The sequence below is a fragment of the Recurvomyces mirabilis genome, assembly GCF_035927965.1.
Source record: "Recurvomyces mirabilis strain CCFEE 5264 chromosome Unknown scaffold_6, whole genome shotgun sequence".
Classification (NCBI taxonomy): domain Eukaryota; kingdom Fungi; phylum Ascomycota; class Dothideomycetes; order Mycosphaerellales; family Teratosphaeriaceae; genus Recurvomyces; species Recurvomyces mirabilis.
Window position 1 is genome coordinate 501,758 of NW_027041940.1, and position 25,616 is coordinate 527,373.

The 25,616-nt window shown below is 52.2% G+C and overlaps 11 protein-coding genes across 11 annotated transcripts; 4 read left to right on the top strand and 7 right to left on the bottom strand.

Annotated features, from left to right (window-relative positions):
• Nucleotides 1-1,755: 1,755 nt before the first annotated feature.
• THI20 (trifunctional hydroxymethylpyrimidine kinase/phosphomethylpyrimidine kinase/thiaminase) lies at nucleotides 1,756-3,732 on the bottom strand (the record flags this gene model as incomplete). The annotated part of the gene is made up of 10 exons (XM_064835684.1): nucleotides 1,756-1,794; nucleotides 1,849-1,928; nucleotides 1,979-2,200; nucleotides 2,251-2,359; nucleotides 2,408-2,473; nucleotides 2,519-2,669; nucleotides 2,723-2,882; nucleotides 2,932-3,399; nucleotides 3,447-3,628; nucleotides 3,686-3,732. The coding sequence occupies 10 exons, from the start codon at nucleotides 3,730-3,732 to the stop codon at nucleotides 1,756-1,758; spliced, it is 1,524 nt and encodes a 507-aa protein (XP_064696734.1).
• A 138-nt stretch (nucleotides 3,733-3,870) lies between these two features.
• On the bottom strand, nucleotides 3,871-5,833 carry LTS14_002980 (uncharacterized protein; the record flags this gene model as incomplete). Its single annotated transcript, XM_064835685.1, has 3 exons — nucleotides 3,871-4,656; nucleotides 4,708-5,632; nucleotides 5,682-5,833. 3 exons carry the CDS (start codon nucleotides 5,831-5,833, stop codon nucleotides 3,871-3,873), a joined length of 1,863 nt encoding a protein of 620 aa, XP_064696735.1.
• A 790-nt stretch (nucleotides 5,834-6,623) lies between these two features.
• LTS14_002981 (uncharacterized protein) lies at nucleotides 6,624-7,662 on the top strand (the record flags this gene model as incomplete). Its single annotated transcript, XM_064835686.1, has 3 exons — nucleotides 6,624-6,837; nucleotides 6,890-7,590; nucleotides 7,642-7,662. The coding sequence occupies 3 exons, from the start codon at nucleotides 6,624-6,626 to the stop codon at nucleotides 7,660-7,662; spliced, it is 936 nt and encodes a 311-aa protein (XP_064696736.1).
• Nucleotides 7,663-7,689: 27 nt separating this feature from the next.
• Nucleotides 7,690-8,697, bottom strand: ATS1 (alpha tubulin suppressor; the record flags this gene model as incomplete). Its single annotated transcript, XM_064835687.1, has 2 exons — nucleotides 7,690-7,838; nucleotides 7,881-8,697. 2 exons carry the CDS (start codon nucleotides 8,695-8,697, stop codon nucleotides 7,690-7,692), a joined length of 966 nt encoding a protein of 321 aa, XP_064696737.1.
• A 276-nt stretch (nucleotides 8,698-8,973) lies between these two features.
• On the top strand, nucleotides 8,974-9,957 carry LTS14_002983 (uncharacterized protein; the record flags this gene model as incomplete). Its single annotated transcript, XM_064835688.1, has 1 exon — nucleotides 8,974-9,957. The coding sequence occupies one exon, from the start codon at nucleotides 8,974-8,976 to the stop codon at nucleotides 9,955-9,957; it is 984 nt and encodes a 327-aa protein (XP_064696738.1).
• Nucleotides 9,958-10,237: 280 nt separating this feature from the next.
• RPS16 (40S ribosomal protein S16) lies at nucleotides 10,238-10,954 on the bottom strand (the record flags this gene model as incomplete). The annotated part of the gene is made up of 3 exons (XM_064835689.1): nucleotides 10,238-10,402; nucleotides 10,511-10,596; nucleotides 10,768-10,954. The coding sequence occupies 3 exons, from the start codon at nucleotides 10,952-10,954 to the stop codon at nucleotides 10,238-10,240; spliced, it is 438 nt and encodes a 145-aa protein (XP_064696739.1).
• A 3,076-nt stretch (nucleotides 10,955-14,030) lies between these two features.
• Nucleotides 14,031-15,694, bottom strand: LTS14_002985 (uncharacterized protein; the record flags this gene model as incomplete). Its single annotated transcript, XM_064835690.1, has 2 exons — nucleotides 14,031-14,321; nucleotides 14,375-15,694. The coding sequence occupies 2 exons, from the start codon at nucleotides 15,692-15,694 to the stop codon at nucleotides 14,031-14,033; spliced, it is 1,611 nt and encodes a 536-aa protein (XP_064696740.1).
• Nucleotides 15,695-16,220: 526 nt separating this feature from the next.
• On the bottom strand, nucleotides 16,221-17,239 carry NAG1_1 (Glucosamine-6-phosphate isomerase (Glucosamine-6-phosphate deaminase) (GNPDA) (GlcN6P deaminase); the record flags this gene model as incomplete). Its single annotated transcript, XM_064835691.1, has 4 exons — nucleotides 16,221-16,532; nucleotides 16,588-16,761; nucleotides 16,813-17,184; nucleotides 17,237-17,239. The coding sequence occupies 4 exons, from the start codon at nucleotides 17,237-17,239 to the stop codon at nucleotides 16,221-16,223; spliced, it is 861 nt and encodes a 286-aa protein (XP_064696741.1).
• Nucleotides 17,240-18,618: 1,379 nt separating this feature from the next.
• On the top strand, nucleotides 18,619-20,293 carry LTS14_002987 (uncharacterized protein; the record flags this gene model as incomplete). Its single annotated transcript, XM_064835692.1, has 4 exons — nucleotides 18,619-18,817; nucleotides 18,868-19,722; nucleotides 19,782-19,932; nucleotides 19,984-20,293. The coding sequence occupies 4 exons, from the start codon at nucleotides 18,619-18,621 to the stop codon at nucleotides 20,291-20,293; spliced, it is 1,515 nt and encodes a 504-aa protein (XP_064696742.1).
• Nucleotides 20,294-21,424: 1,131 nt separating this feature from the next.
• NAG5 (N-acetylglucosamine kinase 1) lies at nucleotides 21,425-22,933 on the top strand (the record flags this gene model as incomplete). Its single annotated transcript, XM_064835693.1, has 2 exons — nucleotides 21,425-21,773; nucleotides 21,825-22,933. The coding sequence occupies 2 exons, from the start codon at nucleotides 21,425-21,427 to the stop codon at nucleotides 22,931-22,933; spliced, it is 1,458 nt and encodes a 485-aa protein (XP_064696743.1).
• Nucleotides 22,934-23,874: 941 nt separating this feature from the next.
• On the bottom strand, nucleotides 23,875-25,529 carry LTS14_002989 (uncharacterized protein; the record flags this gene model as incomplete). The annotated part of the gene is made up of 2 exons (XM_064835694.1): nucleotides 23,875-25,357; nucleotides 25,417-25,529. The coding sequence occupies 2 exons, from the start codon at nucleotides 25,527-25,529 to the stop codon at nucleotides 23,875-23,877; spliced, it is 1,596 nt and encodes a 531-aa protein (XP_064696744.1).
• Nucleotides 25,530-25,616: the final 87 nt, after the last annotated feature.

Below are 25,616 nucleotides of genomic sequence, written 5' to 3' on the forward strand. Positions count from 1 at the left end.
TAGTGCATATTGAAAAGGGATGACATCGAGAGTGGAAGCAAATAAGCAAGCGATCGCTCGAGCAAAGCACGCTACTAACTGTAATTGTAAGAGAGGCTCACAGTACAGCGCAGCGACATCGTGCGTTACTCCTCAAGCAGTCTTGATACAGTAGTAGCACTCATAACCTTCCGCTCTCCAGCGTATATCTCAGATCTGGGAGCATGCCACAATGTACCTAATGCGCTCCAATAAGAACGCGTTCCACAACGTCTCAAGTGTCAAGGTACCACGTACTTATGTGCACGCCGCCTCCACGCGGCGGCAACGCACGCCACGGATTGCTGCGTTAGCGGGATCTTGGAAGCAGGAAACGGCGACTAGAGCACAAGTGCCGTGAGATAAGGTAGAGTAGTGCTGACGATTAGCTAGCGAAGTTACACAGCGCAAGTGGCAAGATCGGTCGTCGCAAGACATGCGCTAGGCTAGTGGGAGGAGGGATAGTGGAAGGGATGAATCATCTAGGGCTGTGGCGGCTGAGCCGTCCATCATGGATTTGCGGCACAGTGATCTCGAGTGCTTGTACATGCTTGGCTGTTACTGATCAGGAGTAGGCGATACGACTGCTTACGAACGACCACAATTCACCGAGAGACTTATTCTGACACCCGAGATCAGACTACAAGTACCTCGATTGAGGATCAGGTTCCCAAATTGAGGCCCCGAAGCCAACGTCAAGTTTATGGCATCAAGTAATCCTGCTTAGATGGTCCTCTTGACTGGGAACGTAGGTTTGAATGTAAGGCGCAAGATGCTACGGGATGGGTGGGAAGATGTGGGCTACCTGGTCGTTCGGCTGGTGGCGTCGAGATGTACTTGTACCGTACTCTTCAGCAATTGTCCTACCATTGGCCGATAATCTCGATCTTACCCAAGCCTCTCGTCAATTCATGCCTGGAGGGTAACCCCTTACGTGGCACGACAAATACACTCACTTTTCTCTTCGAAGGCTTCCCAGTGGCGTTTGCGTGCACAGAATCGAATCGAACATCTAATCCGATGGCCTCGCTTGCGGCCCATTGCCTTGCTGCTGCTGCCCGTGCTTACTATGGTTGATACAGCACTAGCTGCCTGGAAATTTCTCCTGCAAACCTGCTCTCGTTCTCCGTTGGCGACCGGGCTGTGTTTTCTCTTTGCGCGCTATTTGTTCTCCTCGATCGCCAGACAGTGGGTTGGGTGAATGCCGCGTACGACAGTGAAAATACCATGCATGGCGTGGGGTGCACGACTTGCTTCACGTCAACTCCCTCCGTCCCAACATCGACTTCCTCTCGGCAATATGACGCAGTCACTCTGGCCGAAAGCGAAGTGCAGAGGAACTTCAGCGCTTGGTGTTGGTTGGTCCAGGCGGCTGCGACCTGCTGAGTTGCTTGTTCTGTCAACGGTTGTTGCAGGCCGCTTAGAGACAGCACAAGGAGCTGCTGTCGCATTTGAAGTAGCTTACAGCACCGATCTACCTGGCACAACGCAATTGTCCCCCGACAATCTTGCAGTCTTCCTCAAACCCTCCTAAGCGGCAAGACGAAGCAACATCGCGCTCTAGCACATACAAGCGTGACAAGATGCTGTAGCTGGTGGGAAGACCAGCCGGGAGTGATATGAGACTGCGTGAAACGCGATCATGGGACATGAAAGTACAAGCAGTGTTGATAGTACTGCCTACAAGGCAAGATCGCCAACTGGACATCCAGCGCGGGTTTTACGACCAAAATCACATCATGCACGTGCCCCCATCTCCCAAAAACCGATCTCCATCTAGACAGCTGAGCGTCAGCTGTGATCTATTATCTCGATTTGCATCGCTCATACCTTTGTGGCGTGAACAAATATGGACACAAGGTCTTCGATTCTGCTCGGCGACTGCTTAACGGCATGCTTCTCAATAAGTGCTGGACTCCTTAGCAATGGTAAAGTGCTCCGATAGATCACAACCACTCACCACATCCCTTCTCGATAGCAGAAGTATAGTCTTCAGCAACGTAGTTATTGATCCAGGTCAGATATTGATTTGGCTCTTTGGGAGGGTTAGTTGATTGTAAGCCATGCAGCCGTCGAGCAATGACTCCATAGCCGAGCAAGCATGGTAGCAGACTGAGCTGTAGAGCAAGCCAGTCTTCTGACTGGCCAATATCAAGCACGTATCGAGTGTACGCGGTGCATGCTGATCTTGGTCAGCGCGTATAGAGGAGATCAACTTCGTCCCGCATGTACCTTGACTCTCTTCGTACTGCTCGATGTCGGACTGTGTCAAGCCAAAGTCTTTGCACTCTTCGAGATGGAGATTAACCTCATGGCGTATGTGCGTAACGATTTGAGCAGCCTGTTTGACGTTAGTCCAGGCAGTGCGTTTTGGGAAACTCACACATACACTGGCAATGTCGTCCAGCTTCTTGGCCTTGTATCCAGCCAGAGCATTGGCGCGTGCGAAGTGAATCTAGTCAGATCAGCGTTGGTGACCATGAAAAACATGCCTACTCACCAGGTATAGATAGTCCTGAATCATATAGTACTTGAACGTTTCTCGTGGTAGGGTGCCGTCTCCCATCTTCTCTACAAAGTCATGGTGTGTGTAGTCATGCCAGGACTTCTTCACGTCATCACGGTCCAGCAAGTAGTCCACGAATCCTCCACTGTCGGCACGTGAGCTCATGTGTTATCTTCATCCACATTGGAGGGGACATACGGAGCAAAAGGCAATATCTGGAGGGAGTGGAAGTGATTCAGGGGTCCAGAGCCTCTGCCGAGATTGATGCTGTCCTTGATGCCTGCCTCCACGTATTTGCAGGCTAGGCGAACTGCTTTGGCGATGCTGTTGCCCATGGCGAGTTGGCACGTAATAGCAGCTGTAAGGAATCAGTGGTCGCTGGACATTATGTCGGAGACTTCGCATACAGGCGAGAGTACACCCAGTACCATGAGTGTTTCTTGAATTTTGGTATGCGAGCTCGATAACTTCGTCGACGTCTTTGCCGTACAGTACATTGGCTATGATTTTCTTCTCGCTGTCTGAATCCGCAGTGTTGCGCTGAGCATTGAGAGGCAGATGGCCACCTTTGATCAGGACATGCCTCGGACCAAGTCGATGAACAGCACGCGCCAGCTGCTTCAGTCCATCAAGACTTTCGACCTCAATGGCGGGCTGGCCGGATTCTTTCAGTATCAGGTTGGCCTCTGGAATATTTGGTGTAACGAGATATGTTAGTGGTAGCAGTCTATCACACATGGTCCTGATAGCACTTTCTGGCAAAAGTCGTGCTCCGCTTGTGGCGACCATGACAGGGTCGACTACAGTATACTTGAAGTCATGTTTTTGGAAGGCCTCCGCAACGACCGCGATTGTCCCTGCAGACGCAAGCATTCCTTGTATTTTCAGCATGTTATACAATTGTAGAGAAAGTTCAAACTACCTGTCTTGACGGCATCAACGCCAATGTCATCCACGCACGCCTCGACCTGCTTCTGCACGAATTCTGATGGTGTCTCGTGTATTCCGTAGACGCCTTGAGTATTTTGTGCCGTTAGGGCGGATGTGGCGGTCATGGCGTAGCAGCCATGGGCAGCGATCACTTTTTGGTCGGCCTCCAGCCCACTGCAGCCGAGCATCAGCTTTTCGGAATTCCAGGGCTTTCTGTCACATCCTACTTACGCTCCTCCCGAGCTGTCCGACCCTGCGATAACAAGGATACGTTTCATTGCTAATGTAGTCCTGTTGTTGTGCGCACATTCGACTGTTCTCGAAGGACTCAATTTGAAAGTGGAAAGCAGTGACGTCAGTCAATATTGCCCATACGTTGCAGGAAGGTTCGGCCGAGTTGTTTTGCTCAGTCAGAATCACTCTCGTCGAAATCTGGCATATTTGGGTCTGGTCACGTCAGCACAGTACGATAAGATATGGAAAGCGTATGAAATACCTCTCAGCAGCTGATATTCGAAGCGCCCGCCGACTTTAGCAACTAAAGCTTCGCGGAGCTTGTCTTGATCCTCATCAGATATCATGTAATCTGGATCTGCTAGATCAACCGAGAGGACAAGCCCAGAATTAGAAGCACTAAGTGTCTGAATGAAAGCTTGGATGCCGTCCGCGGTGAAGCTTGTGAGGCCAGCAAATGTCGCCTGCTTGAGATGCTGCAAACCAGATATGCCATCCCACACCGCGTCAGTGATGCCATATCCTCCAAGATACAGGACTTCCAGCAACGGCAAATGCTCGGCGAGGAGTTTGATGTGCTCATTGTTGAAGTATTCCGAGATGCGCCAGACATCCAGCTCGCGGAGGTTTGTCAGACTGCATAGAGAATCGAGCAGTACGTCCATATCATCTCGGGTCACGCTCTCGGGATCGGCCCGTAGCTTGAGGTTACGCAAGTTTTTCTGTGTCGCTAGTGCCTTATGAAAGTCGTGGTGGTCCTTGACCAGATATAGCGAGCCTTCCTTAGCAGTGACATGCAAGTCGTGCAGCCTGACTTTGGCGTTGAGCAGAATGGGTAGCAAAAGGTCTGGTGCAGAAACAACGCCGTCGAGGCTGACTTCGACACTATAAAACAAGAACGTGTCAGCTGAGTGCACACTTGGCGCCTTGTATGCGTCGCCCGCGTTGTGCATGAACATGCCAGGAGGCTACAACACAGAGACAGGTTCAGCTCGGAAGTACACAGGGATCAAACTTACTATAATCCTGTCAGCATGATCCGTGATCGATTTCATGAGTCTCAACATGCGTACCAGTCTGTGACATTGATTCAGCCAGTCCACGATTGTGGTGAAGACATCGTTCTGAATTGCTTTCAGATCGACCGTAGCGCGTAGCGCCGCCACACTCAGTATCTCGATCTGGGTGCATGATTGCAGCAATCCCAAGGCAAGCATCCCATCTTCATCGAGTGCTAATTTGAGCGAGATTAAGCTCTTGCCGTGGTTGTTCAGCGCCAAGCAGGTCTCAGCGGCAATGCCTGACGTGCCATTGTTCTCAAACGAGGTCAATGTGTTTGCCGGCATACCGCCTAGGAAGGTGGCCAGATAAGTATCCGGGTTCTCCCCAGAGGAGTGGTAGATTCGCAGGTGTTGAAGCCTTGGGCAATGCTTGTGGACCAGACTTCGCAGCGTCTCATCAGCAAGTGCTTTGCCGTCCCACAGCTCTAGCTCATGCAGGTGGCTCAGCCGAGACGCCCAACCTGGTAACGCCTTGGTCAATACATCAGAGCTGTTGGGCTCACTGATGCCCTCAAGGAGCGGGGCGTGTTGTGTAATCTGGTCGCCGATTTCGAAGAGAATCTTCTTAATGTCCAGTCTTGTGACTTGATATTTACCGATGGTCTGGTAAGTATGATGGAACTGCTTCAGGTCTCCCTTGAAGAACTGCTTCGCAACCTTGGTGCGGAACTTGGGCTCATCCAGTCTGTCGAGAAGATCACTGAGATCGCGTAAATCGAGCTCACGCAAGTGCCTGCAGTATGGATACATAGTCTTCCCAAGAGACGAAAGTATGAGCGTACGCCACATAATGGACCATCGCATTATGACCAGATCCTGTTCTGCGAACGACAGGTTGTCGCTGCCGCCGCCCTTGACGGGAGAGCCTTCACCAAGACTGATCCTGCAGAAAATGTCAGATATGACGGGAGATGGCGATCGTCTTTACGTACCGGTACAATGCTGTGATAGCACCGGCATTGGCCAGGTACCTGCTACTAGCGACACATGAGTATAGGGTGGCGAAGTCTTGTCTCGCTGCCAATTCGGCCGTGAGAAGATGGAACAGATCGGCTGGGAGAGGTTGTGCGTCGGTTGCAGCCATGGTCGGCTGAGTCGCACAAGGGAATTCGCCTCAATGACAATGTTGAACGTATACTTTCCAAGATGTGTTCTAATGTTGATGTTCTTGGAATGGCAGATGACGAAGCGAAGTGCTCGATGAACTGATCGAGAGCTCGCCAAACGCGTGCTTCCTCAACGACGCGCCAAGCGGAACATCAGCATTCACCTCACTCCTTCTTCTCCTCATGCAGCAATAATGAAAGTAGAGTGCAGCAATGGCGGTACTCAGGTTCTCACTGACTCCAGAGGCAACTGGACGGATACATGATGCCTTGGTCTGCTTGGCCAAGTTCGGCGAGTTCGTGGCGATCGAAGCACGCGCTGAGAAGGTGGATGGCCAGCTCGAAAGAACAAACCCATGGTTGCTGACCGAAGATATAGTTCACGATCACATCCCTGAATCTATCGAAGACGGCATATGCAGCTTTCGCACTGGACGCCACTGCGTTCTTCGTAAGTTACGAGTATGATGGCAGTAGTACAGCAAAACGCGGCGATCGATTTACTTGTCAATTACTCAACAAGGTAGAAGTTTCTCACCACGATATGTATCGCGAGGACTCGCTGATCCTGTGTAGGCACTCCAGTCTGTATTTAAGGGTCGGGGTAGCGATGGACGTGGACGAGAGCCGATGCTAGAGTGCTGCGAGGTTACCATACAGGATCAGCCCGACAAGACAGAATGCAGACTCAACGTGAAGATGCTATGCAAACACGGTGCGTAACTGTCAACATGAAGCAATCGATTCCACTACTAACACTCAGCAGGCATGACGAAGACATATCGATTGACCTACGAATCAACGGAGGTAATGCATGCACTATTCGATCAAAGTGTCGCCAAGCAAGGCTGGCGAGTCTCATCCAGAGTGCTGCGGGAGTATATCGAATTTTTTGGTCCGAAGACCGAGCAGCTCGATCTGGTGGCACAGGAAGGCAAGGCTATATTCACGAGCTTTACGGAGAAGATCGAAAACGGAAAATGTATGTTCGCTTCGACATGCTTTGTTCGTGACTGTGCTGATACCACAATCAGTGGTGTTGAAGCAGCCACTGGAGACTGCCATTTCGCTACACACTGAGGATTTCGAGGACTTTCATATGCAACAAGACATGCATATCGTGATTGCCGTCAAGGACTTCCGAGCCATCGTCACCCATGCCGAGACACTGCGAGGACCAATCTCAGCCCATTTCTCCTTCCCGACTCGACCCTTGCAATTTAGCTACCAAAATTTCGGCATGCACTGCCAGTTCACCCTTATGACGACTGGCGACATACGGGGGGCATCCTCCACTCCAGACCCCAAATTCGTGTCCAACAGGAGTGCTTCACGTCAGCCAACAGCCGCGCCTTCTCAAGCCGTACCGAGCAGGAGCATGTCTGAGATGCCACCACCACCTCGACCTGGACCCAACAAATCGCTATCTATGAGCCAGTGTCAGAGACCATCGCTGAAGCCACAGTCGAGACAGCCTTCTGCAGCAGAATCTGAGCCTGATCCTGACAGCCTTTTCATGCCTGGCGGCGAAGAAGATCGGACATGGGATCCACCAAACTACGAACAGGATGCTGGTGAGGAGATGCTGGGCTGGGATACCGGCAATGAGCTTCCCAGTGCCAGCTTCCACCAGACATTTCAAGACAGTGGAAGTGCTGCTAAGTCTCAGCCGAGGCGACGAGAGATACCGCAATACAGCCAAGAGGGACTGGAGCCAACGCAGCGTCTGTCGCAGGTATGCTGTGTCTCCTTTAAAGTGCCGAATGATCGCTGACCAGATCTCTAGCTTCATGGCATGTTCGATTGAGGTCATCAAGTGCGTTGTACTTGCATTTCATCCGGTGATCACCAAGAAGCTGGTCGCACATCCCGCAGCAATGGAGGCGATCTGACCATGGACCTCCATCTCTTTCCAACGTCCGTTGACATCGCCATGCTCATTGGTAGGCTCGCCACAGTTCCCATGCTCACCCCAGCCCCAAGCTAACACTTTGTCAGATGTAGTCAGCGCTAGACAGTGCTCACTGCCGGCAGCAATGGCCGCAACGGCAGGCAGCCCAGATGGTGGAAGCTGGCCATGATCGTCCCTACCAAAGCCGTGAAGCTCGCCATTGTCCTTCAGTACGAAGACACTACCCCAAGAGGCCGCGATGTCCTTCCAATCAGGCACAAATCTTGGAAGGCTAGCGCGTAACCCGAAGCGATCGTTTTTGGGAAGACCGAGCAAGTGGGCCTTACCTTCACCATGAGCGCTGACGATATAAGTAAAGTCTTTTCCACATACGGCTTTCGCAGCCGCAAATGGCAGGCCTTCTACTTTTCGCGGCGACCAGACATCGATATTAGGCTCGCCAAGCTGCCCCTTGCGGTTCTTGCCCCAGCCCCAGACCTCGCCGTTGGAGAGGATGGCGACAGTGTGAGCCATAGACGAACTGATCTGCGCAATTGAGGTTCCCTGTGGTGGAAAAGATGGGATTCTCGTCAGCTCCTGCGTCTGCTGCTTCTCGCCACCAAGACCAAGCTCCCCGTTCAGCCCTTCGCCACAAGTGAAAATGGTGCCGTCTTGGTGCAAGAGTATGCTCGTAGTCCATGTCGCCGCTACTTGCGTCCATGCACTGGCCGCAGCCTGCGAGAGCTGGCCGCACTGCCCAGAAGCATTCAAGCCATAAAAGTTCGCCTCACCATCAGTGTAGAGCACTATCGTGTGATTGCCACCAGCAGCTATTTGAGCGATATGCGAATCATTTCGCGTGACTGCCTGAGGGGAAGCCGTGTCATCGTTGTGTCCAAGGCCAAGTTGTCCTGAGCCATTGGAACCGAAGGCGAAAAGCTTGTTTGACATAGTGATGAAAAGAGTTCTAACATCCTGCTCGGTTGTTTTGGTTACTGAACGACCTTGTTACACGCACAAGTAGACCTTGTGATCAACATCGTGCAGAATCAATCTTTACAGAGTATAGATTTACTGTCTCTCGAGCATGACGTTGAATGCTCGTCTCGGTCAAGACTCGGAAGTGAAACGCGTCTCCCAGACTTCCAACGCGTTCAGCAGCGGCAGTTCACTAACGCCAGCCTACCCACAGCTTTGCGCTGGCTTCTCGCCAACTACACCGCAACAATGTCTCAAGATGACCCCATTGCCTCCACCTACAACAACACTCACCGCGCCTTTCTCCAAGCCCTTCTCTCAACCCAAACCATCACTTACCCCACTGCCAAACCCCTCCTCGCCGCAATCCTCACAGCCCAGACCCCGGACCGCCCAACCCTCCCCGAAGACATCTCGCAAGAAGACTTCGAAACATACATCGACGCTCTGACCACCCAGATCTCGCCCTTCGATCTCGAGATAAGAAGTACAGTCCATCAAACCTCCAAAGAACGGATATATGCCCTGGTGAACACTACGAGCGATGCTTTGACCCAGATGAGCACGACACATTCAGCTGACGAATTGGCCTTCCTGAAGCGGGTCTTGGATGCCATGTTTGAAACCTACAACACTCCCCGAGCAGAGATCATGGCGATAAAGAGTCTGCAAGCCTTGAGACTCGCTCGGCCGAGTGGGGAGGATAGAAGACGAGAGTCACAGGCAGCGAATACGCAAGGGAAAGATGCAGGACTGACGCAAGTGCAAGCTGAGAAAGTCATGGGGACACTTAAAGATGAGGGGTGGTTTGAGCTGAGTGCGAAGGGATATTATAGTCTCTCGGCGCGCGCATTGATGGAGTTGAGAGGGTGGTTGGTGGAGATTTATAATGATCACGAGGAAGAAGATGGTCAGGATGAGGATGAGGAAGCGGAGCATGTCAAGATCAAGTTCTGCACGGCGTGCAAGGAGATTGTTACAGTAGGGCAGAGATGTCCGGATGTGAATTGTCAGGGCCGGTTGCACGGTCATTGTGTGAAGAATATGTTTCGAGCGCAGCAGGGAAGGGAACAGTGTCCGGTTTGCAAAGTTGTCTGGACAGAGCCGGGAGCGGTCGGAGAGAAGGCTGCGAGGGGTGATGTCAGGCAGAGTAATGGTGGAGGTGGTGGGAGGCAAAGTAATGGTGGGGCGAGGAGGGAAGAAGTGGTCGACGAGGAGAGCGATTCAGAGTGATGGATGCCATGTGATGGAATATGCTTATACTGTATGGGTCATGATATAGCGAGGCGTCTGGCGTGGCTGGGATTTGCTATGATCGATATGTAGAACGATCTTGATTGATTTCTCTCGGACTGAGCCGTTCTACCTCAGTGTAGCAAGCAAGCAAGCATTAGCACAACGCTCCATGCGCCATGATGAAGTCCATGCAGCACGCATGGCAGCAGCTGCGAAAGTCCTCCACAAACATTCCCACATCCTCCCCAGCCTTCCTTGCGCGCACGTGATTCCTCCTCTATCTGTAAGATTTCTGGTACCTCGCACGGGCACCGGGACCACCGAACTTCTTGGGTTCGCAGCGGCGGTTGTCGGCGACGAGGAGGGTACGGTCGTAGGCAACAAGGGCTTGCTTGAGCTGGTTCTTGCTGTGCTCGTCGATGTACTTTTGGTAGTAGGCGACCTGGAAGTATATCGTGTTAGTATTCCTCGTGGTACTCAGCGTAGTGCGGCTCGATAGGTAGTGTTTTCGGCAATAGTGGTAGTGCTGCTGGAGTGGGAAGGAACGTACAATGCTCTTGGCAATGGCCTGTCGGATGGCGTAGACCTGGGATGTGTGTCCACCGCCGCGTACGCGCACTCGGATATCGACCTCAGCTGAGCAGAAGACATGTTAGCACTGATCGTATTTCTCTTTCATCCACATCTCTTCATCATGTCCATCTCCATGCTCATATCATGAACCACCTCCTCCTCCCCGGTCTGCACCACGTACTCCCCTGCACCAACTCTGCTGCACCAGCCAAGACCTCCAGAAGATGTACGTACAGAACTTATCGAGTCCGAGGATGAGCACCGGCTCATACACCTTAAACCTCATGATCTGTGGCTCCACGAGACCGAGAGGCTTGCCGTTGACACGGATCAAGCCCTTGCCCGCCTTGCAGTGCGCTACAGCCGTAGCCGTCTTCTTCTTGCCGAAACATTGGACCTGTTGGGGAGCCTGGGCCGACATGATGGCGAGTTTGGGTATGTCGGTGGGCGATGTGGATGGTCGTGTCGTATGTTATCGTCGTCGGCGCGAGTAGTGGTCAAGCGAACTTTTGGCTCGAATTCGTGCGTTCTTGGCATCCCGCACGACTAATCGGGTTGGTGCGATGGAAGAGCGGGTATAGCCGTTGAATTTGAAGAAAGCTACATGTTGACTGCGAAATAGTCACCTTACATCAAATGCAGACAGTTCATTGTATGAAGACCGTGTAGTCAGCTGAAGTGCATCGGAAGACGGTCGCCTACATCGTCCTGCGCCGAGGATTCGACACACCGTCTGTTCCCAGCTGCGAATGTTCGCACTTTCAGACAATCAGCAATCGTTTTCTAATACTCGCCAGCTCCGATCATTTGCACAATAAGACGTCTTCATGCGCCTCCCGTCGTACCGATCCCCGAAGCTTTGCGACTTGCGTGTGGTATCAACGTTATTGCCTCTTCACTGATATGTTTGTCTCAGTGCCATCTATGTTTGCAGGCGCCTGACCCTACTGGTGGCCTTCTACAACGACAGCGCTTCTGTCCGCGACGCCTTGGCGATTCACTGCAGCCCGCTGTCGACCTGCTTGGTCACAATACTCTCGATATTTTCCCCCTATCACATCAGGAGACCGTGAGCCTTTCATTTCGATCATGATGCGTGTCCACGATAGCTTCTTCACTTCGCGGAATTCCATCATCTTTTCGATTTCGACTTCTGACCAACGTGAGCGTCTATGTGATGACGACGATCGGAGTCCCTCACCTCCCAATGTCTTGGCAAAGCGTGTCAGTACAGAGTACATGGTCCTGTCCAGGAAAAGAGCCAGGGTCTCTTTCCACGGTACTCCGATGATCTCGATTGCAAAAGCAGTTCCGTTTCATCCGCACTCCAATTTCGCACGGCATTAGGCTTCGCGTCTCTCGAGATATTCGCTAGTAAGGATTCTCGATGGTTCTCCACAGCAGAGAGACTACGTCCAAGCTGCCTCGCAAGTGCTGCCATCGTGTAGCCGTCAGCCTTCATAGATAGTATCCTAGTGACTTCATCCGCAGAGTACGACCCAGGCGCAGCTGTGCGTGATCCGTCTTTCCGACCGAAGATACGGCTATACCGGACACGTACGGCTTTAGCTGTTCGTCCGCCGAGGCTCTGCCCGATCGATCTCCAGGTGTCACCAGCTTCTACCATCTGAACCATCACTGCGCGTTCCTCTGGTGACCAATGTCGTCCTTTCCGGCAAGTGTGTGCTTTCGCGCGGTAACCATGGCGAAACCCCACTGTCGGGATCCTGCGCAATGACGTGAGCGTGTTCTGCGTGCGCATCACATCACCTCTAGGTATTCGGGTTGCATGTATATTACGATTGATCATCCTGATGGCATTACGGTGTCCTTGGCTATCGAGCTTGAGGACAATATCATTTCGAACTGCAGTGTAACGGTGCTTGAGAAGCATGACTGCGCCGATCTACTGCCGATGCTGGATTTGGTTCGCGCACCCTGAATGAGTCGGTGGTCGTAGTGCTCGACTCCGAAGAGGCATGGTGTGGTGCTAGGGTTCTACGAGACCGAGCAGAGTGTCGAGATCCACCGTGCAGCGATGGGCGTGGCCGTAGACTGCTGAACACCTTCATATGATAGCCACGCTTGAGTTCCACGACTGGGTTGTTCGAACTGGCACGCGGCCTTGTGGGATATGATGCTATTGCATCCGGTGAGGCCCGAAGATCTGTGCTACTGCTATGTGGCATGCTCGCCATACCTGTATCCTTGGCTAGCCTTCGAAGCCACTTCTGCTGAAGCCTTTGCAAAAGACATGATGCTAAAATTGCATCTCGGAGCTGCGCATGTGACCACTCCCGAGGATCAGATACGGCAACCTTGCCGAACAAAGCATTCCATTGTTTGCTGTACCCATTATGCACTGCGCTCCTACCACAAGTAGGAATAGCTCTTGAAATAGCTTCAAACGTCATGCCCATGCTGTTCCGACAATACACTACAGTCAAGGCCTTTATGGTTGAGACGTGACGAGGTTTACATCGACCTATGGTGTTCTTCCCGTTCGCAAGAGTAGTCTCGGAAAGAGCATGGTTGCGCAGAAGTCCCCGACGACTGCTGATGCTGAGCCGGATCGGCCAAGCTCTGCAGCGAGAGACTCCACGGCTACCTTCCTACGATTTAAAGCATGCCATGCGAGGATCCGGTCATCCTTGGACTTCGAGTACATTGGTCCTTGATTGCAAACACGGCCCGTCGATCCTCCCCTCAAGGTCGCCTTCATTCCACCACGGTGGAGAACCTGGCAGATATGGTTTGCGATGGCGCCTGTGGTACGACCCCGGACTTTTGCAACCGCTGCATGGCCGGTACCGTGATCGAGTAGCTTGATGATGGTTGCATCCTCTTCCGCAGTGGATCGTCAGGGCTTGTATATAGGAGGCGCGCGAGGCCTGAGATTGAGTTGAGGCTGAACTTCGCCGCCGACAGAACTTGCAATACCAGCCGCGTATCCAGGATGAATCACAGGTGCACCACTCCCTTTACACGCATCACCAGATTGTTCGGAGCCTGGGGTCACACGGTCACCATATCTGCCTTCGGACCTGACGATGGGCGTTCATGACATGACACTGTGCATACTGCTGGCGACGTTCAGGTCCTGATCTCGATTCACGCGATCTGACAGGCGAGGTCGTGCTCTGCCGTGCTAAGTTTTGGCGGTATGCCAATTGACTGACAGATTCCTCGCGAATCCCGACTATCCCATCTCAGGATCCAGCGACCTGTCCCTTCGATCTCGTCTTGTTGGCAATAACAGGAGTACTACAGAATGCGGTTCTGGTGGAAGTGTCAATCGTGGCGCAAACTCAATCTATGGTGCGGCGCGACTGCCGTATTTCCCGCAACCGCTAGTCCAAAATAAATCTCACCGGAAATCGACAAAATGGCACTAAGAGCGCTCGAATGAACTGTCTGTAGGGTCTCGGGCGCCTGGACTTGAAGTGAGAGATGCATGGATACGTAATCTGTTACCTAGCTACCTCCTATACAAGGAATCAAGAGAGGGTCTCCTCGCTCCCACGCAACTTCTCCTTAGCCGCTCGTTCCCTCTCCAAGAACGCCGCTTGCTCAGTTCGACTCTTCTTCACATCCACAAAGAACAGAAGGAAGATGAAGCTAGCAACACTCAAGCCGAAGAGAAAGTAGAAAGGGCTGGAATTGTTTCCAGTGTCGTCGATGATTGCACTCGAGACCAAAGGTCCGATGAAGCTCGAAGTCTTGCCAATGATACTGAACAAGCTGAAGAAGAGGAACTCCTTTCCACGTGGTGTGACTTCGGAGATCATCTGGCATTGTAGGTCAGTATAAATCAAGGCTCGTACAGATCAATAGAACTCACGGTCTGCGAGTAGCTGTACCAAGGACAGACAAATAGTCCATAGAAGACCTGATAGAGCCAGACTTCCCAAACATGATGGAACCCAAATCTTTGCGTCCAGATCCCAATCATGCCCCAGCTATCCAACAAGATGATGCCGACCGCCACAGCATTGAACATAGTCTTCGTGCTCAACTGCCACCTCTTCTGGATATTCCAAAACGACCAGATACCAACTGCTTGCGCCGCAATACCCACCAACAGCAGATATGTCAACTGCAAAGTGTTGTATGCCACGATCTCATTCTGTAAGGTCCCGATGACGGTCACAGTGGTGTTCAACGAGTCGCCAAGGAGGAAGTATCCGATAAGGTAGAAAAGGCTCTGCTTTAACTGCCAGATCTGGGTCATGGCGCGGCGAAGTTGCCAGAAACCGGCCAGCACGATGTTCATTCCTGGGTCCTGACCGGGACGACGCTTCTCCAGAAAGAACCAAGGCAGAGCGACAATGATCCAGATGCCGGATGCGAATGCGATGAGGACGGAAAGTCCCCAGTTATTGGCAGCTGTGCTCCTGTTTACATGAACGCCGAACATTACGCCCACGATGAGCGCCAAGATCACGATCTCGCCCACCGACTGCACATAGAACGACACATTGCTCAGCTCATTCCTCTTCATCGAATCCACATGATCGTACTCATCCCTCGAAATCGTCCCATCCTCGAATTCTCTGGCCTTCTCCCTCAGCACAGCAGTATTACGCGCCAGACCCGGGAAAGCTGCAGTCCAGTACGTCAAGCACAGCTGATAGGCGATCAAGCCTACAATGTACAATCCCAAACCTGTCTGCCACTGCTCTGCTCGATGGACGCCCAGCCAACCAAAGCCGATACCCCACGCGACCAACGAGAGGACGATAAGGATGTTCGGACGGAAGGTACCAAAGTCTGCGTATGATCCCAGGATCAAGAAGATGACAATCTGGATCGCGAAACTGATGCCATTGCAAAGCAAAACGATGGAATTGATCGTCCTATCCGCACCTGCAAATCTCAGGATCGTGTTATCAGCGCCTCCTTTTACTTCAGCCTGCTGATAGACAAGATTCTGTGCAGCCGTCGGCGCAAAGTTGAACAAAGTCAACCCATTGTTGCCAACATAGTAGCCGTACCATGCCCAAATCTCGTTGCGACTGGTCTCGAAATGCGGATCGAATTGGTCTGGTGCCACTGGATGTTCTTCCTCGACTAGATGGCCTTGCTTCTCTTCAATCATGCCTTGCGCCGGGTCTTCGGCTGGCGCAGCGAGTGGTGCCAGGCCTGGCTGAGCAGATGCCATCGTGTGATTCTGTGGTGATATAAGTGCCTCGTGAGGGGGGTGATGTGCAGGGTAAAGTGTCCGTGTCCCCTTGTAAAATTATGGTCTTCTATTATGACCTTCTATGCCACAGCCGACGAGCTCGAAGGTCGCCAGAAATATGTTTTCATCGGCATCAATGCTGATCTGTTTGAAGCTCTTGCGTCAAGGTGACTGCTCAATATCAGCAGGAACAGTCGTCTGTCCAAGTGTGCAAGAGATAAGGAGATGTTGAGATAAAGAAAGAATCGTTTCTACCTTACTTGACTAGGCTCTACTCGCTCCAAAGTGCTTGCGTCTCTTCGGCCTCCAGATCTGCATCGCCGATAACGAAACTGCATGATGCTTCAAGGTTCAAGCACGCTATATGCGGGGCCACGCACGGACATCGAATATGGAAATTCGAAGGCCACATCACAGATTTTGTGGATGGAAACAATGGCCTGGATGTCTTGGTAATGTGACAACCACATGGTGAGTGGCCAAAATCAAACTACCGCGGAGCACATCACGCCTGCGCAGAGTCCACACGCTCGTGCATGGCTGACAGCGGTACCTCCTTCGTCTCCAAGCCATCAAGACCCAATCCTCTCGCTCGCTCTTCAGGCAGCCTCTCATGCATCGAGTCGGGAACTAGATCTGGCGTGATCTGTCTCGTCAACACTGGCTTCGGCGGTGCGAGGAATGTCTTTGCAGTCGGACTCTTGGGACTGTCAAGCTTCTCAAGCACCGAGTCTCGCTTCTTAAGCACCAATTCTTCGGACGCCAATGCTTGGCCAAATCCCTCGGATGTCGCTACCTGCTCGATAGACTTGAAGTACTGCAGGACGTTAGAGGAAATGTCGAGAGTGAGATGGACGAGCGACCGTGCATACCTTGACAGTCTTGACCTGCAGCTCGAGCGTAGCATCCTCGTCAACGACGATCATGGCGTGAGGATGTAGCTGCAGACTCGACAGAGTCCACATGTGGTTGACACCGCCTTCTATGCACTTCTGCAGCGCCAACGCTTTGTGTGCTCCCGTGATTATGATCACGACCTCTCTCGCCTAGCAACTCTGTCAGCCCAGGACGCTCTTTGCCAGTCATGCTGTACTTACATCCATAACAGTCTGCACACCCACAGTCAACGCCATCTTAGGCACCTTGTTCAGATCATTCTCGAAGAATCTCGAATTGGCAATGATGGTATCGTAGGCCAGCGTCTTGACTCTCGTCCGACTTCGCAAACTCGATCCAGGCTCGTTGAAAGCGATATGTCCATCTGGACCGATGCCACCAAGGAACAGCTCGATACCACCAGCCCGACGGATCTTCTCCTCGTAGGCAATGCATTCTTCTTCCAGATCTTCAGCATTGCCGTTGAGGATGTTGATATTCGCAGGGTCCACATCGACGTGGCTGAAGAAATGCTTATACATGAAAGAGTGGTAGGATTCCGGGTGGTCTCGTGGGATTCCAACGTACTCATCCTACACGATCGTCAGCTCGGATTGCTTTGCAGCTTTTTGCCACTTTACGCACCATGTTGAATGTGACAACGTTCTTGAAGGAAATTCTGCCATCCTTGTGTGCCGCTACCAGGTTCTTATAGATGCCTTCGGGTGATGAGCCAGTTGGTAGACCGAGAATGAAAGGCTTCTCTGGTGTTGGCGCAAAGGACTGGATACGACCTGCATCATCATGAGTATATTCTCGCTGTCATGTCCTGAGGGAATTCAATCGTACTGATTATGTAGTCGGAGATATACTTGGAGGCTTCAGCTTTCTGGTCCCGGATGATGAGTCTCCTGCTCCTGCTTTAGCACGAATTTATGGTCGAGAAACCGGACGCTGATAGCTTACATGGTGGGCGCCGAGATGGTCGTAGTGATGGAGAGGGCAGAAAGTGGAATGGAATGTTTGTTGCCATAATGGAAAGACCACCTCCACGAACCTACCATTCACTATAGCAGAGTCAGGCGCGTGTACAGCTCGCTCCACGTGCCTGTCGCAGTGACGTCGGGAAGATACCTTACCCAGCTCTGCCATCAATCGCAGGTCTTCCGACTGCACGGGGCTAGATACGATATGCAACCCTCACATCGACAAGCTCCGGCCGCAGGATTGGCCCACGTTGCATAGAGAGGTTGTGCCGCCGTGCTGGGTAGTAGTTGCCCCGCACCTATATCTGCCTCGACACGAAAGGTGTTGTTGATATCTCGCTCGCTATGGAGCATCAGATCTTCGACAAGGAGTGATACATGTATGCTACGCTGTTATCGCGTGATGAGATAGGAGCACGCCACGAAAGGCGGACATGAGCAGTGTCACCTCAAGAGCGGAGACGATGCCTGACTCGAATGTGTTATGTAAGCCATATGTCCGTGCGATGGAACATCGGATAGCCTCCTGGGCCAAGAATCCTCCAAAACTCTTCGTATCCGTCCAGTACTGAATGTAGGTATCCGTACGAGGTGGCAAATGAGTGACTGCTTTCACTGCCCATGCTACTGCTGTATCAGTGAAGCGAAGAGGTGCACGCGCGGGAGAATTGAATGTGACGGTGAGATCGAGGTCGCACACGTCGGTCGACCTTGATAACGGTGCGCCTTGAGCTCAGCCAATTGATAGCCGTGCAGCACAAGCTATCGGTAACGGCAAGCTACTCCACAAACCGAATCCCTGTTCACCACCGACCAGCCTAGCTGATCAGGGTTCGACATCCTCCGAACATGTTAAGGTCGCGTGTGACCTTCCCTCTTACATCGCACGCTATCTCATTTCACGCCGCCGCCGACTCTGGGCCCTTCACTTCCACGACATTCGATTACTGAACTGTGGATCAACAACGACTAGCTTCACAACTTCTACGGATTTCGAGAACATCTCTCTTCTCGATCGAGCTCGTGCGACAGCAAACAACGATGGCGGACACCACGACCGAGAAGGCGGCGCCGACCGAGCAAGTTCACTCTCCCACTCAGTCCATGGGCGAGCATGAAGTCGAAATCCCAAATGGGTGGATGTATCGTGGCCGCAAGATCGGCGGGTTGAGGTTGCCATGGTATGCCAGTCCAGAGTCGCAACTTGTGCTGGTGGCCTTTGTGTGTTTCTTGTGTCCTGGTGAGTGAAGCACGAACAAGTGTTTCACTGTTGGTGCTGACCGAAATTAGGCATGTTTAACGCACTTGGTGGACTCGGTGGTGGAGGACAACTCAATGCCCACGCTGCTGATGGGTCGAATACCGCACTCAACGCGACCTTCGCCATCGTCGCCTTCTTTGCTGGCACTATCACAAACAAGCTCGGCATCAGGCTCTCGCTTTCCTTCGGAGGCATCGGCTATTGCATCTATGTCGCCAGCTACTTGAGCTACAACCACACTCAGAATTATGGCTTCATGATCTTCGCAGGCGTTCTCCTTGGCGCATGTGCTGGCATTCTATGGGCTGCTCAAGGCGCCATCATGATGTCCTATCCACCCGAGGCCGACAAAGGCAAATATATCATGGTCTTTTGGGGTATCTTTAACCTTGGTGGTGTGATCGGCAGCTTGGTGCCTCTGGGCGAAAATATTCATGTTGCTTCAAACAGCACAGTCACCGACGGCACCTACGTTGGCTTCCTCGTCCTCACCTTCCTTGGAGCTTGCCTGGCGTGGAGCTTGTGTGATGCTAAGAAAGTTGTGAGATCTGATGGGTCGAGGGTGATCTTGATGCAGCACCCCTCCTGGAAGTCGGAGTTCCTAGGCCTGTGGGAAACATTACGCTCGGATCCTTGGATTGTGCTTCTGTGGCCCATGTTCTTCGCGAGCAATTGGTTTTACACTTACCACTTCAGCGATGTCAACCTTGCACAATTTAACACGAGGACACGCGCTCTGAACAACACTTTATACTGGTCGTCACAGATCTTTGGCGCTGCCACTTTCGGCCTTGCTTTGGACTCGAAGAGATTCGGCCGGCCAATGCGTGCAAAGATTGCTTGGGTGGCTCTCTTCGTCATCACCATGGCAATCTGGGGTGGTGGTGAGTATTCTAGAGTAGCTTGGGGGGTTCGTATGAGACATGAGCTAATGACCTTGCAGGATATGCCTTTCAAAAGGGTTACACCCGTGAGATGGTCGCCGCCAAGACCTATGTCAAGATGGACTGGACTACGAAGGGATACGTGGGACCGATGTTTCTCTATATGTTTTATGGATTTTACGACGCTGCATGGCAGACTTGCATCTACTGGTAGGTCCATACTGCAGACACAAATCCCGTCTCGGTCGCTGACTTGTTCAGGTTCATGGGCGCAATGACGAACAACAGCCGCAAGCTGGCAAATTATGCCGGCTTCTACAAAGGCATCCAGAGCGCTGGTGCTGCTATCATCTGGAGGCTTGATGGCATCCCAAACGCGCCGTCGTACATGGCACTCTTCGGATCCTGCTGGGGTCTGCTTGCTGGTGGTCTGCTAATTGCAGCACCTGTCATGCTGCTGAGGATCACGGAGACCGTTCCCGTTGAAGAGGATGTCAAATTTTCCGACGAGACCGTTGAGGACGTCTTAGGCCACAAGGGTCACGTCTTCCCCGAGATCGAGAAGGTCTAATATCTGTACTACTGTCTGTTCACGCCATGAGACGATGCATACGAGGTTCAGCGCAAGAACTTCATCAATGATTGAGACGAGGAATGCGGTGTGTTGAGGTCTCCGCTGCTTCTATAGCGTATACCAGTACCATACGATGCAATGAGCTTTACGATAATACTCAAGCCACGTTGCTCGTCAGAGCCTGATCTAGAAGTGTTCACGACTTGTAGATTACAAGCAGTCTTGTCGGGTGGTGAACACACACCTCTTTGAGGTTGGATCGAGAACTTGGCGGACATTCAGTTCTTCGAGCATGGCAATGCGTGTAACTCAACCCTTCGACATCCCCTTCCTTTCCTTACGGCTGGTCAGCCTGGTCACTGTCCGCGGCCACTCGCGTCCGCGCATATGTGGCTGCCACGCGGTTAGTGACGCTAGCCGCTTCGATCACTAACAGGGCCCCAGTCCCCGCTCTCGAATGCAACATACAACCGTGAAATGTAACAGACCCGCCCATCTGCTCCAGTAAATCAGCACCAACGACACCCATCTGCAAGTGATCAGATATCGAGCGGCTACTTGGCCGGGACAGTCGGGTGGCGTGCATACGAGGAGTCGTTCCGTACAACGTCCCAACCGGCCATTGCACACAACATCACCGGACGGATCTTGTGCTCGGCTTGCACGGCTAGCGACATCGGGTCAACATTGGACGAACAACTAAGTCATGTTGGCCGTTACAACCTTCCTGACCTGTAACAGCTCCGCTACTACTGCTTGTGCTATGCCCGGTATCAATTAGTCTTCCTGGACTACGGATCATGCCTGTACCCGTTCGCGAGAGGTAACAGGATGTTTACGATTCAGTTACACCACGTTATACATGGGCCCGTACTGCTTCGATACCACGCATGACTACGGCGCAGGTAAGACATCAATCGTTATATCAACAAAGGCATACGCAACAAAGGCATACGCTATTGGTCAAGTCTGGACGTCTAGTCCATGCGCATATAGTGAATAGATCTTACCATAGTGCTCCTCTATGCACTGGCGATAACATCTTTCTGGCCGTCAATGCTGCATCTCGCTTGCTACTGCTGCTGCATTCTGCTTGATCTGTGGAGCGCCAGCAAAATAGGGTGCGCTATGAGCGTATTGATATCTTCTGGGCTGGATTTCATACGGAATGGTCATTCGATGAAGCGGAAACGGGAGCATCATGTGGTGGAAAGGGCGTACGAAAAGAGCATGGAGGAGTTTAGCACACAGACAAGAGATCTACTGGCAGTATCGTGCGGCTCAGCGAGGCTGCTGGAGATGTCGGAGCGAATCAGAGAGGAGTATTTGCAAAGGCTGCAGTCTTCAGACATCTCCATGCTGCCTTCGTATCTACATACACTGCCCACTGGCACCGAGCAGGGCGATTTCTTGGCGCTGGACGTTGGAGGGTCGACATTCAGGATAGCAGTGATAAGGCTAACCGGCAAACGAGATTGTGAGGATTCATTGCAAGTGAGAAGGATAAGAAGTTTTGTGATTGGAAAAGTGATACGGGATTTGAAGGGGCAGGCATTCTTCGATTGGATGGCGGAACGGATTGGCGAGTTACTTGCAGAGTACAATCACATGAAGGGCACCACGAATGCGCGCTTGCAGATGGGCTTGGCCTGGTCGTTTCCTATCGAGCAGACTTCGCCGAGGAGTGGTCGGCTTTTAGCTATGGGCAAGGGCTTTTGTGCAACTCATGGCGTTGAAGGCCAAGATCTGAGCGAGTTAATCATGCGGTCGTGCAGGGCACGGCATCTAAATGTTGAGATGATGACCATTGTAAACGATGGCACGGCGACTTTGCTTTCCAAGGCGTACCTTGACAGGTCAACGAGGATGTCACTAATTCTAGGCACTGGGACGAATGCAGCAGTGTTCCTACCGACTACAGCACTAGGGAAAGGCAAATTCGGAGAGCGGCCGCAGACCTGGCACGACGCCGCTGAACGAGTTCTGGTCAATACTGAAGTGAGCATGTTTGGCCGGCATGTCTTACCTCGTACACGATGGGACGACGAGCTGAACAAGCACCATGTCCTCCCCGACTTCCAGCCTCTGGAGTATATGATCACAGGGAGATACTTAGGGGAGATCGTGCGGTTGATACTGGTCGAAGCCGTCACCACAGCAGGTCTGTTCGATGGGGACCTTCCGGAAGGCCTCAATGAACCATATACGCTCGACACCCGGCTTTTGGCAGCCTTTGAGCAAGATACAAGCCGAACACTTATTAAAGCGAGCGCTTCGTTTTTGAGAGCACATGCTCTTCCCACGCCACCTCGGCTAAGCGAGCTGGAATTCCTCCGAGAGACAGCGACTTTGGTGTCACGGCGTGCAGCGACATATCTAGCGACTGCACTGCATGCACTTTGGCGGTTACGCACAACGGCAGAAGGCCTGCGGCCTGGCGAAGCGAGCCATGTCACCATTGCATGCGATGGTACCATCATTGAGAAGTACCCAGAGTTCCGAACAAATTGCCAGGCGAAGTTGGACGAATTATGCGCACTCTCCGGCGCCGCCAAGGGTACTGTGTCCCTTGCAATGGCTCCTGAAAGTTCCCTCTTTGGTGCCGCCGTTGCAGTGGCTTGCATAGATCACCCGTAGGACCAACTTGAATGACATTCACAAGGACATGTGCCAGTCGTAGTACTATAATCACACTATCAAGATTACAGCTTACAATGGTAGAGGCCATCGTGGAGGTGCGAAATACTGCTGGCGAATGCGAGACAAGGGTGACCACGAGATGCGGCTGGCAAGATCATCGTTACATTGCAGTGTAGACTTGACCTTGGCGACCTCGCTGCATAGATATTCTGATATGAACTCCGAGCTCGGCAGTAAGCTCTAACTTGCTAGACGAGCATGACCTACCAAATCAGGAAAGTCCATGGCGCATATCAGACTCAGCTGAGTTGGTCGTCACGCGCCAGCCACGAAAGCTGTTGCTCACAGAGCAACCCCAGACGTCGCGCCAGAATGTATGATGCATGGCGTCGACTCCCACCCTACATTCTAAACCGAGTGTGTCAAGCTGTTGGAACGTCTGACGATCGTCAAGGAAAGTACCTTCGTGGTCATTGCCTCGCCCACTGACTTTATGTAAACCGTAGGTTATTATACATTGCCATGTCTGCATGTAACATTGTCATCTCCTTTTCGATCAGCCCGCATGGACACCGCCCCTCCGTTTAGTGAGGGACACTTCAGACGCTGGGCCCAGAACGAGTATTATCGACAGGATCCACTGTTTGCCCACGCGTGTTGGGATGACCGTGGTCTCTATTGACACGAACGGCTATATCAACACCCACTGAGGCGAGCTCTATGCAGCTCATTCGAGATCTTAAGCCTCGCAATCCTCTTTCACATCTAAGAAGCGAGCTCTATGCAGCTCATTCGAGATCTTAAGCCTCGCAATCCTCTTTCACATCTAAGAAGCTTGGAGGAAGCTGCACTCTGGATAGTCTTGACAGATGGATTAATAACATTCGCCTCCACAGAGACAATGCCTTTGATCATGTAACTGATCGAAGGTCCGGCGCTCAACTGACATCTTCGCTAAAGTATCGCTTGCTGCGACTCTTCGCACTGGTCTTGGGATCTCGTGGATCGGTGGGCAGCTTAGTGTGATGAACAACGTGCGGCCGATACACAGCATCCACAGGTGGCATCCAGTCATCCAGTCCGAGTGGAAAGTACTCATACAGCAGATCTGCACTTTCATCGGGACTATTGACCGTATTCAGACCAAATGACGGTGGCCTAGGAGGTATGTTGGCCTTCTTGGTTGCTCGCTGATCGGGTGGTGTGGCACTACTACCTGGCACTGGCGAATCATCTTCTACCAACGACAGATTTATAGGCGCAGTAGGTGCCGACGTCGTCTGGCGAAGCCGCGTGAGATCAGGAGACGATATGGCGTACACATTACCACCGTTGAATGGGCTCGTGCTGGGTGGTAGGGCCGTCATAGCACCGGTCTGTGCTTGTCCATTGCCTTTCCAATCGTAGAAATCTGTGCTAATGACTGGCTCGTCAAAAAACGATGTCATCGGCACTGCCAGCGACGGCGGCTCTTGCTTCAATGGAGCCGAAGTAGGGCCATCCTGCGCCTGCTTGACACCAGAGTCATTCGTACTGTTTCGGCTAAGCTGAGCAGGTGCGTTCGTTGAGGTCTTTCTGGTATGACCAGCACCGCTTAGTGGCATGTCCTTTCGAGCCTGGAAATTGCGTGGACTCCGGCCCCGAACTATGATCGCTCCCGAGTGCACTTCACAGATCGGTATCTTGGCGCCGGTAGCAAGAGTAGCAACAACCTTGAGGTGCACCACGAAATGCTGCTGGAGCTCCTTTCTCCGGCCATTATTTGCCGTGGCTATTCGAAATTGCAGTCGCTTCCATTGGAATGGAAAGCTCGCAAAGTCTGTCTCGAGCTCCTGGTAATTCAATAAGTCCAAGGGTATCGACGGAGGCTCCCGTTCTGCTCTGTCGTCCACGACATTGCTGGATGGATGCGCTGGTGTCTTCCATGGTACTGATATGATTTTGACGGGATTGCCTTCTGTGGACTCCGTAGCACTAATCATTAACTCTTGTCCCATGATAGGGATCTGCTCTCCTTGCTCTGTCATCAGATATCTCAGAGTCCGAGGCAAGGTAATCTCGCCCGTTGTCTGAAACAAGTTCCGTCGATAGCAGGTCAATTCATTTGGCTGCAGCTGTGTCTCTCCAGCAGCTGCCCATGGCGATTCGGCCAAGAAAAACATGCCATGTAATTGAGCCGAAAGAGATATGGTGATCGGCCGATAGGTGTAGTCCAGTAGGCCATAGGGGAATGTTGGTAGTGAGAAGCCGAGTAGTTTGTTGTCTCGCTCAATGGAGGGCGTCTCAGGGTCTTTCTGATCCTGGTTGGCATTGTCAAAGGCACTAACCACGTCTGAGAATGGATCCTCGTAAGCACTGGAGAAGCGCTTGAGTTGTGGCGTCGCGTGAGATTGGAGGTTGTGGAGGTTCATGTCTTCGCTGCTGCAGATGGACAAACAGTCAGTAGTGCACCTCGTAAGTTGTTCCGCGCGTACACATACCCAGCATAGCCATATGTCGACTGGTGATCAGGCATCTCCATTGGCAGCAGCATTTCTTGGAAAGGGTCCGCACTGCCTCCGATCACCGGATGTACCATTTGAGTCCATGTCATCGTAGACGTGTCGAAGCCAGGTAGACTATCCATAGCAGCGTATGTCTTTAGCGATATCGTCTTCGCCTATCACTGGCGCACCTCCAC